The 14,996-nt window shown below is 40.1% G+C and overlaps 1 protein-coding gene across 5 annotated transcripts in view; it reads left to right on the top strand.

Moving 5' to 3' along the window:
- Positions 1-14,996, top strand: part of CDK8 (cyclin dependent kinase 8) — a 126,903-nt gene that overhangs the window by 59,647 nt on the left and 52,260 nt on the right. For 3 of the 5 annotated variants that reach the window (XM_006274419.4, XM_006274418.4, XM_019497370.2), the window contains 2 exons: positions 7,929-8,039; positions 9,363-9,503. In XM_006274419.4, coding sequence (XP_006274481.1) covers positions 7,929-8,039; positions 9,363-9,503 — 252 coding nt within the window. Of the gene's footprint in view, positions 1-7,928; positions 8,040-9,362; positions 9,504-14,996 lie in introns of those variants that run through there. The other 2 variants (XM_059720344.1, XM_019497371.2) reach the window with 2 other exon arrangements.

The following is a 14,996-nucleotide window of genomic DNA, read 5'->3' as shown; positions in this document are numbered from 1 at the left end:
CCATTGAAACTAGCCTGGGACCCTGTGTGCAGGGCACACTTGGCTGCGTGCATGGGATGGGTGGGCGGAAAGTGGCATTTGGGATCAGGATGGGCAGGTGGGGCTAGGGCCAGGATTGCAGGGTGGTAACAGCGTGGGGCCTTGGGCAGAGATGTGAGATCTACTTCAGGCACAGCCCTGCCCACAGAACTGGCACCCATTGCAGGGACATGTAGGCAAAGTGGATCATGGCTCTGCCCCAGGCCCCATCCCTGCACTGATACCGCCTTGTAATTCTGGCCCTGGCTCCAGCCCCACCTACCTGCCCATCCTGCTCCCAGATGTCACTCTGCCTGCCTATGGCATCCCAGCTGAGCATGCCCTGTCTGCTTGAGTCCCAGGCTGTTCTCCATGGGGACCCTGCCCACCCACTCCATCTGGCATCCCTGGCATTGGGTACAAGGTAGACAGGCTGGGGTGCCTGGGCAGTGGGGCAGGGTCTGGCAGTGGCATAACACTGACAGTGGAAGCTGAAAGGACCTGCTGCTGCTGGGGCACCATGCCACAACTTGGTTAGGTGGACCCAAGGGACCTGCCACTGGCTGGCTAAAATCCGTTGGTGACCTGGGTCTGGCCTGTGAGCCATATTTTGCCCATCCCTGTGTGAGTGCTTTCCTGTACAGAACTTTTCTTTTAACCCAGATATACTCAGTCTTCTCATACCTGTCGGTCAATAGCTGTAAAACCTACTGTGAAAGTATATCTGTCCTCTCCTTCCTCTTTGACTGGTCCGTACAGAGTAACAACCTACTACAGCTACTAGTAACTCAGTAGATCTGTTGGACAGCTCTGCATTAAATCGTGTGGCTAACACATTAATGGATTATCCTAAAGGATCGGGTTGGGGTGTCGGTGTGATTTACGCGTTGCAGAATTTCTGTTTTAAGGTTCTCAGATGATCAGAAGATTATCTCTAGAACAATGTGGTGAAAGAATCCAGTTTTCTAAGGCAGCATTCAGCTGCCTTACCCATGAAACAGTCTTCCTTTCTGCAGTTACCCGTTTCATTTGTCTTACACCTTCCAGCTTCTGTAACAACCGAGGGCAGGAATCAGTCATCAGCTGCCTTACACTGATTCATTCTCGGAAAACTAGTATGTGATCATGTAATTAAAGATTGCATTATAATGCATATGCACAAGAGGGGCTGAATTAAGGTTTCCTTAGCAACCTTAATACTGGTATTAACTTTGGTGTGCTTGATTTCATAATGTTAATATCCTTTGTTATGCTTTCTTAAATGCAACGTTACAGACTTTTTTTGAAAGCTGCATTGTTTCCGTCCTTTTAAAACTAGTAGTAGTTTTAAAAAATGGTAAATTTTGTGTGTGTGTGTGTGTGTGTGTGTAAACACAAAACAAATATAGAATTAGAGAGGGTATGTTGTATATAGCGAGGCTAGAGTTAGAATTTCTGGTTTCCCTCCATCTTGTCTATTTACATTGTTCTCATCAATTTTGTTTGCATGTATATGAAGAAAGAAATGCCAGCAGACTAACACTAATCAGTAATACTATGCTGTAAGTTGCCATCTGTGTACATCTAATTAAAAAAGAAGCCTTTGGTATAATTGTACTGAATTTTCAGGGTAGGATTAATAACTGCCAGCCTTAATTAAAAATAGCTTTTTCTAGAGAACCTTATTAGATGCATTTATGGGCACTGCAGTATTTGGAGGAAATAGGAAGATGTGAATTGCATGTGTCATTAATTTCCTTTTAAACTTATTTTCTTGGTAGTTCAGATGTTTTGTATTTTGGCCATCTAGATAGCTTTTCACCTGGAAAGAATAAGTTTTGAAATTATTTTTTTGTTTTTGAATTGAGTTGTCAATACCAGAGAAATGCTAGAATGACCTCCTTTTGTATTGGACACTAAATTTCAGTTTCAGGCAAGTTACCTTAATAATATTTTAATGCTTTCCGCATACCCTTCAAGTAGCTCTGTTAGACCCATATAACTGAGCTAAGCTCAGAATTACTGTGGGCCTCTGGATACAGGGTAGGGCTGTGAACTGAAGTTCTGAGTTAAAACATGACTTGAGTTGCTTCTTGCAGGAGCCCAACAACTTGTTTTATCCTTTACAAGCTTAAGCATGAGCATTTTTTGCATTTTATTACTTTCTACTAGAATTTTAGGATCTTGACTAAACAGATTTTGTTGCAAATAAGCCAACTTACTCTCATTTTGATATGGTACATTCAGTGCTTACTATGTGACATTAATTCTGTTATTTGAAATAACCATCTTAATAAAAATACAATGTCAGTGTTATACTATGTCCATATTTCTTTTTCTCTTCTGCCCCAATTATGTAACATGTGTAAAACCCTCTTTCACTGAATTGTGGCTGAATTGGTCTGTTGTAACCTGTTTGCATATTGTTCTTTGTATTATTTAGGAATATACAGGGCTCTCTTTCTGATTCTAACTCTCTTTTTGTTAAGCTTTATTTAATCTTTAATATGGGTGAGAAGTAGGGAGACAAACGAAACTAAAGAAAAATCCTGGTTTGCTTTAACTTTTGAATGTACAAACCAATTTCTAATAATACAGTTTACCTGAAGATGGGAAAACTATTATAGGTGTATAAAAGAACTGGACTTCTCATCAGCTGTATGAGCCAGGTATACAATGAATTGGAAGACTGTTGCAGAGGGAATTGAGTGACTTGTTTGAGATGGTGTAAGTCAGCTCAAAACTAGGACACACCAGTGCTGCCCCCTCTCCACTCTCCCCCACCCCTTACTGACCGTAATTGAAGAAAACTCTTCCACTTATTTTAGAGGATGTTTTTGCAGAAAATTGTAATAGGTGACACTTCAAAGTGCTTAGAGTAAAGGAACTGTCAAGACAAGGTGTTGGTTGGTAGGGGGGGGTGTAGACTAGTACCATCCCATCAGTTGGTCTTGCTTTGAAATTCGATACGTTGTCAGTATGTTTTCAGGCAAGCTCTTCTGAAAAAACCCTATGTGAAGAAGTAAAATAACGAGATGACCCTCTAATGGTCTTGGCTTTGAAACAGGTGTAACAAAATAATATTGTTACCAGGAGCATCCACAATGTACAACACATTGTCCAAGCATACATCACAGTTCCTGCCTCCTTTCCCATTAGCAGACTTCTTGTTGTTTGCTTTTCACTTTGTTGTCTAACACCGTTTCCATTTACTCTTACCAGCAAATGGTTCTGGCATGAAATGGTCTTTTGTCCTTTTATTTCCTATGTAATATTTTCATGATGCTTTTTTTATATTACTGCCCTTTTATTTTGTTAAATTTCTTTTGGCAACATGCATGTATAATAACTACTACAGAGTTTATCATGGGGGAGGGGGCCCTCAATCTACATAATTCCTGTTCTGTAAATATATATGGTCTGTCCATGTTCTAGTCTGATCGGACAAAGAATGCTACGTAGGTGAAGCACAGCATCGTAAAACCATCCAAAAAGGCACATATCTACCTATCGAAGTATAATTGGTCTGAAACAGTTTCAAATATTGGTGCTTATCTTTGGCAGGTGAGGAATAGTTTGCTGTTAGGAAATTTAGTGTACATTTTTGCTTTGCAGTGAAACAGATCTTTGAATTAGCTTGGGTTTTTGGATGGTCCTGACTAATGCGGTTGGGCAGAAATATATGTGGGAATTTTTTGTTCTTCACGTAGCTCTTCTATTGATAGATAGGCTGGGTTAGTCTTTACTTATCTGGAGTAAGACTGTGTCTACAGGCAGTTACTGCAAGGTAGCTGATGTACTGTAAATCCCTGCCTTCAGTTTCCAACATATTAATTTTATGTGCCTACATTCAAAGATACAGGCTAAACCAGCTCCTGAGACAGCCTTAATCTGCATTGGGGTTACCACAGAAACATAGGGAAGCCATAGATAGCTGAGATCTCCCTTTTTTTCCACTCCATTCTTACACTCTTCTCAGTTGATGGTAGTAGCTGTGCTGGGGAGAAGAGACAGTCCATTGCTAGGCATTCTTCTACACTCGGGTGCCTGCCCTGCCCACCTTTTTGGAGTCCATGGCTCACACAAGTATCTTCTGGGATTACAGAGGATGTAGTTGAAGGCAGCTGGTCTATTAGGCCTCAACTTGAAGGCGACCCCATTGCAGTGGGCTGATACAGATGCTTAAGTTTAAGAAAAGCAGGGTTTGGATAATTCCCATTGTGCAACCAAATTTACAATGTCATGCTCAAAGACTACAAACAATGGTTTAGATTACTGGGAGCCAACCTTTGTGACAGGCATGCCATAAGGTAAGCCCCATACTCTCCCCAAGCACCACACTGATCCCTTTGCCCTGCCTGATCAGTTGTTCTGTGTTCTGATCTCTGCCTTGTCTGCTGCTGTGTTCCCTGCTCCCTCCTCAGTCTGCTGCATGCTACACACAGGTTTGGGACAGAAGGTACAAATAAACCAGTTTGAGTGATCAGAAACTGATTTAAATATTTAACAGGACAGAAGTTCAATGCAAATAAACCAGTTTCAAAATGACTGAAACTGGTTTAAGATGCACCTGGCTGAATATAGTATCAGACTTAACTGAATTAGTTCAAACCAGTTTATGAAATTTCTGTCCCAGACCCCACCCAGGTTCAAGTTAAATCACAGTCCCCCAGCATACTTTGCAGCCCTGTGCTGTGCTGTCTGCTCCAGAGAGCAGGGCTGCCCCCACCCCTCTGTTCTCTAACCGGAGCAGTGAGGACTGGCTGATGGGGTTGGGGGGGAAACCTGGCTGGGGACTGCAGCTGGGTCTGCGTGGGTTGGGGAGGGGGAGCAGCTCCTGCCAAACTTTTCCCTGCTGAAGTAGAGGGGGTGGGGAGCATGGGCTGGCAGGCTCAGGTGGTGGGGGGGAGAAGGTTTTAAATCCCCTCTCCCACTGGCATGGGCCACCAGGATCTGCTTGGCAGTGGCAACAGCCCTGCCAGGCTACTCCCTGTTTGTCACTGGAGTGGAGGGGGCAGGGTGCAGGGTGGGTGGACGGGAAGACTGGGAGGGACTTCCCCTCCCCTCCCCCCTGCCAGGCAAACCCCAGCAGGGACTGGGACCAGGGAGGGGGTTTAAACCCCCTTCCCAGGTTCGCTACATTGGCTCTAAGGTGCAGGGGGAGGGCAACACCCTGAGGGACTGCTTTTCTCCGCCCCCCAGCAAACCTGACTGGTGGGATTTGCTTGTGGGGCAGTCCCACCCAGGCTTTCCCAACCCCTGGGCGGTGGGGGTTTGCTTGGGAGGGCAGCCCCAGTCCCTGCCCGCTCTGCTCCAGCAGCGAGCATGGAATAGCTTGGCAGGGGCTGCCCTTCTCCTCCCCTTGAGTGGGGGGGCAGTACATAAGCCTGGCAGGCACTACTCCCCTCCCACCCAGTCAGACCCAGGGTGTGGTCTCATGTGGGCTGTGGTGGGGGGTTTAGTGCCCTGCCCCATGGCTTCAGCATGCTAGTCCTGGGCTGGGGCCTGGCCACACCTGCTGTGATGGAGCAAGGAGCTTCAGCCCCTTCCCTTTGGCAGTGGCTGGGAAGTGTGTTCTAGCACCCTCCAGCGTCTGGTCTGAGCCAGTTTAGGCATGTGGCTGCATTTCATGAATCAAAAGTGAATGTCTGTTCACTTGCTTCTCAGTTTAATCACTGCAGTTTAGACTAACTTACAGATGAGGTTTCACTAGTCCCTTGCACACTGGCATTAATACATTCCTGTTTTTATTGGAAGTATTTTACTTGATTCCATTTCTCTCCTTTCATAATACATCATGTTTGTGCCTCATAGTAGATTACAGGATGATTAATCAGCTCTGGTCTTTCCAGACCCTGTTCCATTTGCTCCCCTTTCTGTAACATAAGCTACTTGCCTTCATTTTCAAGATCTATCTCCTACCATACCTATCATTTCTCATTCAGTATGCAGTGGCTGACTCCTAGTTCTCATTGGCCCATGATGTTAGACTCCCTCCTGCACCTTCCACTCATGAAGTTCTCAAATGAAAATTTTTGTGCTTTCTCCTAGTCTGCCTCACACTTGGGAGGAGCTGCCCACAAATACCTAGGACAGATGATTAAATTTTTCCTTTGCTGTGATGCTTACAGAAATCTTGACAGCAGTTGGGTTGGTGGTCTTCCTCAGTTTTCCATCTTACACGTGGATTGTAAACTCTTTGGTTGCAGGAATTATCTTCTATTTGTGTCTGCACAGCACCAAATATACTAGTGCTTTTGTCAGTGACTACGGCTTCTAGAAGCTCTAATAAAAATGATAATCAAATAAAAAATTATTCAAATATCCATTCTTTCCTTATCTTGTAAAGATCTGGAATTGTTGCTGCATGTGGCTAACAAGGGCTTCAGTTGGGATGAGCTTGGTTGGATTGAACTTTTTTCCCTGTGTTTAGGCAGTGCATTTTCAAGTACATCCAGCTTTCTAGAGGAAACAGTTTATTTGAAACAGGTTTAATTTTAGAAATAGAAAATGTTGATCTTTTTTTTCTTCTCTATCTCATATTCATATATGTTTTTATTAACTGCATTGATGATTTTCAACTAGCCATGTTATAGTTCTTTTTAAACTATGATCTTCTCTGGCAGACTTAACGTACGAATTTACTAAATACATGCTGCAAATTAAATACAGTTATCTGTGGTTTTTCAATCATAAGGAAGGTCTGGTCCATAAATGTTGCATTTGCGTTCCACAAGCTAGCAAGGCATGACTCTTATACTTTACTACTGTAATTAACTTTTTATTTAAAAAAAAAAAAAAAGGGGGTGGGGGAAAGAAGGAGCATGCTAACACTGAAGTGGCCTGCTGCAGTGAGCAGTTATCGGCTAGGGGAGAACTCGAAGACCCAAATCAGGAATAGAGTCAGGGGTCAGGAACTGGAGTGCCTGAGGCGGGGGGAAAAAAGGTTGAGGGTTGAGATCCAGAAGCTGTGGTCAAGACAGTTTGAAAGACCAGAATCTAGGATATTGGGGTGCTAAGTAGGAATAGGAAACAATTCTGAGAGAGAAAATCGGGGAGCCAGGGGTTAAGACAAGCAAGGTCAGGAAACTGCTTCAGGGGTGAAGTACTTTGTGCAGCTGCTCAAGCCATCCTTAAGTCTGGGCCCACTACCAAATGAACTAGCCAACTAAGCAGGCAGTGTATTGGAGTAAAATAATTTAAATGTTTTTTCAAGTAATGTCGTGCTTTAATTACAGAATTATCATGACATGGACAATAGAGATCCAACAGGCTTCTTGTGCCTGCTGGCTTAGTTTCGTAGATCCAGATCTTATTCTCTGTCACTGAATTCATCAAATTATTACTTGTTCCTTACTGTTAATTATTATTACCCTAACGGAGTCTAGTCCAGCCCTAAATAATTTTCACCAGGATGCAATGATTTCAGATGATTAGGAATAGTGAAGAGGAAACTAGGGGGTCAGATTGCATTATAATGGGCAGGAGCCAGTAAGGGGGAAATGCAAAATGTTTGATTTTTTTTTTGTTTAGAGACCTGTGTTTATCTGTAAGAAGACAAAGTTTTAATTAACTTCACTGTTCTCTAAATGAGTTAGTCTATAAGGTGCCATCCTGCTGTCTTCTGTCTAACTTTAGGCTAACATGGCTAATTACCTCTCTTCACTGTTTAGTTTGTAAGAACTCAAAAAGTATACTCAAATGAGGGCATCAATATCCTAAAGGAGGCTTGTGACCTAGTTTCATTGTAATTTCAAGTTGATAATGAATTCCTTCCTTAAAATAAAAATAAGCGTGTGCTGTTTTTGTGAAGTAAAGGCTTTGAAGAGTATTTTATAAAGACTATTTTAGAGGGCCTTAAAAGTTGTTCTGTCCTTTTAAAATTTCCAGTTACATAAATTTTAGTATAACAGATTTTCTTTATTTTGCAGTTGCTTCGAGAGCTCAAGCATCCAAATGTCATTTCTCTGCAAAAGGTGTTTCTGTCTCATGCTGACAGGAAAGTGTGGCTTCTCTTTGACTATGCTGAACATGACCTCTGGGTAAGGTGAATTGCTTGTAGGTAATAGGCTTTGGGCTTTAGTCATAGTAAAAATGTAAATTCATTTAAAAAAAATGCTGTACCCCAATAGATAGCAGTGGGGCAGATATTAATGTGAAAGAAAAATATGGACTGCATCTGACAGCAAGGAATGCTACATTGCTAGTCTCTTTTTTTCTGAGTGAACTTCAAGAAATATGGTTCAGCAAATTCTAGCATCTGCTGCAGTTCAAGTAGTAAAAGCAGAAAGGAAAATACATATCGTGATTGTCAGTGGCTTTACTCAGAAAATGAGAATAACTGAATACTGTAACAATTATTCAATGTTGGTTAGAAATCTTGTATTTTTTACTTGTGTTTTGATAAAGCTTCAGTCTTCTAGTTGGATTTCTGTAGCTTTAATCACAAAACAGTGTAGCTTGCTTGGCAAATTGAGGAACGGCTCTTTAGCGCGCACTGCATATTACAAACTGAGATCAGTGGTAAAATGTACTAGTGGAGTGGATTTGCTAAAAGTATATCTCCTATCAACCTATAACTGAGCTCATCTGTGAAAAATGAAGTAATAATGAATTCATATATACACATCTGAAATTCACTGAATTTTCTAGAATTTGAAATCTGATCTCAAATTCTTCAAATAAGTTTTCATTTGTTTGGAAAGGGAGCTGTTTTGTCTTTTATTTTTTAAACCTAAATTAATGGTTCTTGGCTGGAGTATGGTGAGAACATGTTGAGGTATTATGGTGTGCGCACCACCTCCACTGCCATTGGTGCCAATGGGTAGAACTTCCCCATAGAGCCAGACTGGGAAATAGAAGTTTGAAGTGGATATTTCCTCATAAACAAAATATTGAAGCATCACAACAGGGGAAGAGAACCTAAAAAAAGAAAAATCATGTTTTTGAGTGAAAAGTGAAAACTGAGTACTATTGAGGAGGGTTGAATTAATTTTGTTTTGAAAATCTCTTAACTTTAATATTTTCTAAAGAACATTTATCAAGTTTTGATTATAGCTGTGTATAAGAAGCTTATCTGGATAATGTTCATCACTTCAACGATCAAAAGTTTTCTGATAAGAATAACTATCATGGTTCTTCAGATACTGTTGCTCTTGTAATTTATTTTTAAATGTTGTTGCTTTTTAAAAATAAAAGTTAGAGCAAAAAAGGTTAAAGGGCTACTGGCAAGCCCATGTAAAGAATCATTGGAGGCTTCTCTTTTTGTAAAACATTACAGATCAAAACATTGGTTTTTTTTTTCTCCTCTTTTTCTCTCTCTCTCTCTCTCTCTCTCTCTCTCTCTCTCTCCTTCTCTCTTCCAGCACATAATCAAGTTTCATAGAGCTTCTAAAGCAAACAAGAAACCAGTTCAGTTACCTCGGGGAATGGTGAAGTCCTTATTATATCAGATCCTAGATGGTATTCACTACCTGCATGCTAACTGGGTGTTACATAGGGATTTGGTAAGTTGACCTGCAGTGGGGATTAGCATGGGGTAGAAGATTTGAGAACAAAGATAGCTGGCTTCCTTATTACTAGTCAATGGCAAACAGAGACCTTTGTATACTAAGGGCATATGTCAGCAAATATTTATTTTGTACTTAACTAAACTTTTAGTGAATAGACTTAAACTCTGTGTATAAAGTCTGTAATTATCTGATATGCATTGGGTGGTTCCATTCTTAAGAAGATAATCTGACATACTTCACCTTTTTCTTTTTTCCTCTTTGGAGTTTCTAAATCTCTTTTAAAATTATTCATTTAAGTAACAGACAAACCGTGTCTCTGGTTACATATTTTCAGCTCCTACAAATCATTAGTAATTGTATTGGTGTGTAGGGTGATACTTGGACATAAGGAATTCTTTGAAGTAAAAATACACGTTCAATTTTCTCTTGATTTATAAGTTTAAGAAGGTATTCAGAAGCTACCAATGTTGTTCCACAGAATTTTGAAGTCGTCTTCAAAATTAACCCATTTATCATAAACATGTTTTACATAAAACTTCATTGCCTGAGCTAATGTTTAATAAACAAATTGTCTTTAACATTGGAAGTTGAAAACACTTTCCCACTTACTGTGCATTTATTTTCTTCTGTGCCCAAGACTTTTTTGCATAACATAATAGTTTCTGTTCCTCTTCAACTGAATCCTGCAGTGCCCTTTCTTGCTGCGTAATCTCTGGTTTTTATCCTTTTCTTTAATAGCACACTTTTTCAGGCAATCTCTAAACACAGTGCTATAAATGAAAATTTAGCTCCTAACTGAAATTTCAGTGATGTATAGGAGTAGCAGGTAAAATTAATCTGATCCTTCCCATGTATGTGCCTACAGTACTAGTGCTATATTTTATACTTTAATGCATTAAATTAGGCCTCCATATTAGCTACTTCACTGTCATATTTTTAGCTTTAATTATTTTACCTCAAAATGTAGTTAATGATGGTTATTTTATCTTTAACTTCCATGCCTAGTAAATGTTTTAAAATAGTACCAATGGTACTATATAACTGGATGCAAAAGCTTTACCTTCTACAAAAAATAAATTTTCAGAGAATTGAAAATGTAAAGAGACTTTGTTCATGAAAGTATTGTACTTTATGAATATTGTTTCCAATTCTCTCCTAATTTTAGAATTTAGACATTTTACTGAAATTTGTGGCTGATATTTTCCACAACTTTATGGACTGGAAGGATAAATCTCAAAAGTATAGAAATATGTAGGACATACGTTCTTCTAGTTAGTTAGGCACATCTTGTGTTATACGAAAAGATACCTTTGTATTGTAATTTTATGTCTGCTTGTTTACCATTTTATTATGCTTGCAAGTGTTACAGGAAGCAAATGAGGACTGTCATCAAAAACCTAAGTTTTTCTAGAATTTGACTTCCTGCAGTTTCAGATCATTTACAAACCAAGTTTTTTTGTTTACTTTTCTTAAAGACTGATATAGTCAGAGTGCAAAAAAATACTCATGTTGTCAACTGGATGGCTCAGGAGATTGCTACTTTATTATAGAGCCTGTCACATTTACCTCTGCAGTTTTGAACACACTCTGTTAGTAGGTTTCCGAAATTATTCCATTGCTAGTTGACCTGTATCAGATGAGTTGGTGGTCTTAGTCCAGCATCCATGTTTTTTAATTTCTTCTTTCCCCGAGTGTCCCCTGCCCCTCCCCACTCCTTCTCTCTCTCCCCACCCCCCAGCACTCCATCTCCTTCCCACCCCCCCAAACCTCCCCCCCACTGTTGTAATGGCAGCCTTTTTTTAGTAGCCTAAACACAGGCGTGAAATCTGAGCTACCCTTTGGTCCCAAAAAGCTGTCCCAACAGAGTACAGTTGAGGAATGTTGGCCTAAAATAAAAACAAGGCTATGCTATGCCTAGTTGTGCTGTTTAGGTCCACAAACCTTCACTTTTTGGGTTGCCAGTCTAAAACCACTATCAGAAAATGCAGTGAACTTAAAAGTATGTAACACAGATATACCCTATTCTAATGTGTGCCTGAGATGTTTTTCATTTAGTTTTTCCAGGGTCAGTGGAAAACTTTCCTTTCTAGAGTGGGTCTATAATATACTTGTTTACTTGTTTGCATCAATGCTCATTTCATCTAATGAGTCGAGCATATTTTTGAGCAAGCTGGAACTTGCAGAATAGAACCTGAGTAACAGTATGCTTCTAGCTTATGTTGGGTAGAATAATTAAAGTTCAAATTTACATTTGAACTTGGATTACCACTCCCAAGATACCTGTAAAAGTAACCTTGAAGGCTTTTTGACTGTACTGGGCTAAAACACCAGTCTTTTGACTCACCAGAACCCTGTTGATTGATAGATGTATACAGTATTTAGATTTTGCTCCTGTCCCTTTTTAAAATCTGCCACCATCACTGTAATGAAATCAAAATGTGTTTTATTATATCGAATGTAAGGTATGTATGTTAACTTAAGTATCTTAAATAATATACCTATTTTTATTCTAATATTTAGATAAGAGACATGGAAGAAACTAGAAGAATATTAGTAAGATAACTAGGCAGATAACTTATTGTTCTCTAAGCCTGTGACAAGTAAATTCTTTCTTCAAAGCAGAAGAAAACTCTCTCTCTGAAAAGGGCTTTGTCTCCAGCTAAGCATTTTAAGTTGTCTTAATAAAGTTAGCATTTAAATGTTCCTAGGTAGGCACTGAAGTTGACGCAGTGATTTTGCTGACTACTAACCTTACAGCAAAACATTAATTTACATTGTTAAAGCTGTCTTTGTAATGGAAGAAGTTGGAAAACTAGCTTTAACAAATAGGTATGTATGATGGAAGGATGGTCTTTATGAAATCGTAAAAATTGCAGAAAGACAATAATTGCTAAATCCATAATGTTCCTGCACCTGCTGTCCCCTATCCTGTCCCTCTCCTCCCCCCCCCCCCACTACCACCCCCCCAGCCTTGAGTCATCTTTTTACAAAGATAATGTACAGGGTCTACAGCAATAATCTAACTTTGATTTATGCAGCAGTGTACTGAGCAATTGCTTCTCACTTTTTTTAGTTGTATGGAAGCCAAACTGCCAATCCAGTGAACTCGCTGCGGCCCCCAGAATGCTTATTCCCATTGGAATCATGCAAGAGTGATTTAATTTAGAATATGATAAAAACTGTGTATAAATACTAGTATTCTTATTGTAGTAGGTGTATTAAATCTATGAAATATTTGAATTTACATGTTTGTTTCTTTCCTTCAATTAATTTTTAGAAAATGTAACTTCTTAATGGTTTATATTCTGCCATTGCCTAACTTACTTTGAGTACTTCTGCTGCTTTTTTTCTAATTAGCCTTTCATCTGTCTTCTCTTCAGAGCATTTTTCTGATTTTTTTTTCCTTCTGCTGCCTTTTCCCAGCTTACTTTAGCTCTTTCTTCCTGTTTTCTGTACTTTACTGTTCCTTTACTTGTCCATACTTCTCTCTTATTTGTCTTCAGTCCTTCCTCAGTTTTCTTTTCAGTTGTACCTCTTTTTCCTCATTGTGTGTCTCCCTAGTATAGCACAGCTTCTAGGGGCTGGGCCACGCTCCTTTTCCTTACCAAGCTGCCTCCCTGTTCCCTTTTGCACAGTCAGATGGAGAGGCCACTGGCCAAATCCAGCCCTTTGATGGATCGGGCATTGCCCATCTGGCCTGCCAAGCAAAAATATTGAGCACCACTGATTTAGAATCTCTACCAAAAGGTTGGCTTCAAGACTGAATTCCAAAGGGACCCCTCACAGAGTATGCCCTGCCAGTGGTTCTCCCTCACTTCATGTAGAGGGAGCTTCAACTTGAGTGCCTCTTCTTATCTCAGCTCTAACAGTACACCAGTATACATGTGGGAGGAGGCAGCAGTTAGCAGATGATTGTGTCCCAATGCTTTGAAAATCCACCTGGAATCTTGTTGAAAACTAATGCAAATAATACAACACTGGTCTGATGTACAGCTTGGCTTAACTAAACAGGTTGTAGCATCCTGAAGTATTTTCAGCTTCTGAATAGAGATGGACTGTAGTGTATGTAGAGTGTATCACAACAATTAATGCCTTTTGTCATGTTGATTTTAGTCATCTTGCAAAGTGCAGATGGAAGAAGTCACCCCCAAAGAATTATACCCCCAAATTTTACATTTCTTGCTCATGATGGTTTCCTCTTTACAGTGAAGAGAGTTGTTTTGACAGCTTTATTAACTGCCTTCCTCCAGTCCACCAACAAGACCGCATTCTTGCCTATATTTTGATAGTTCTCCAAGCTCACCTGTGCTCTGGATAATTTGTTTTACTCTATCACATCTGAGCCAGCTAAGGGAGATGCTGAATGTAATCAGCAGTGGCTTATGTTGCAGCATTTATACCTTCCATGTGGCCTTCCAGCAGCCTCATATATGAGAGCAAAAACTGACAATATAGACCTCCATGATGGTCTCACAAAAGAACTCTTGACACAAGAATGGTTGCCCACATATACCCTTAGGGGTTATATCAGAGATAGGAAAGGGTCCCTTGAACAGCCTCATCCCCTCATAGTAATGTGCACAAACAGTAACAAGATGTCGCTGCGAGCCAACTGTGATTCTTCCTTGTTGGACCATGGCCTGGGGCAAAGCAGCCTGTGCGGGCCCCCCTCCCTTGCCCCTGGCACACTGACATGCACACGTAGTGCACTGGCACAGTGATGTGGTTAATTTGATTAACTGGCATATTTGATTAACTGGCATCCCCCATTCCCGGGGGATGCCGATTAACAGAGCTTTTGCTGTAACAACTTGCACAACCAGTGTAGCTTTTTCCCTTATATTCAAGCCTATAATCAGGTAGACAGGATTCAGAAAAAAATGAGGAATGAAGATTTCTCAAATTATTCTGCTGTAGCTTATGCCTAATTTTTAAAGAAGGCTGTGAGTTGTTGTTTTATTTCAGATGTTTTCTAAAATTATAAGAAAATTATAAGAGGTGAAATACTAGCTTTAGTTGTTGGGTACAATTTTAAATTCTAAGGTATTTGAATGACCACACTTACTCAACTCTAAGATGACCTAGACTATAAGACAGCCCCCTGATAATTAGATGTTATATATGGAAAACACATAAATTTGTTATAATCAAGGTATAGGATCTAATTATTGGAGCTTTACCTTGAATTTGTCCCCTTCCCACTACTAACGCAGGGAAAATAAATCTGGGGGGGTCACATTGCCTCCTCCCACCCGCCGTCCCTCTTATTGTCAGACCTTGCTCTCTCTGAGCACACAGAAGTGAGGGGAAAATTTGAAAGCACTGACACTTAAAATAATTTACTATACAGGCAACTTACTACAGGTACCTGTCAGCTTTAGTTCATTCATAATTGATGCATTTTACCTTTTTTTTAAAGTTCTGTAAGTTTTAGTAAAGGTACTCCATAAACACACTTTTAAGCAAGACTTTTGTACCTATTTATAT

Source organism: Alligator mississippiensis, chromosome 1 (assembly GCF_030867095.1).
Source record: "Alligator mississippiensis isolate rAllMis1 chromosome 1, rAllMis1, whole genome shotgun sequence".
Taxonomy (NCBI): Eukaryota; Metazoa; Chordata; order Crocodylia; family Alligatoridae; genus Alligator; species Alligator mississippiensis.
The sequence above is the reverse complement of the archived record's forward strand: the minus strand, read 5'-3'. Positions and strand labels throughout refer to the sequence as shown.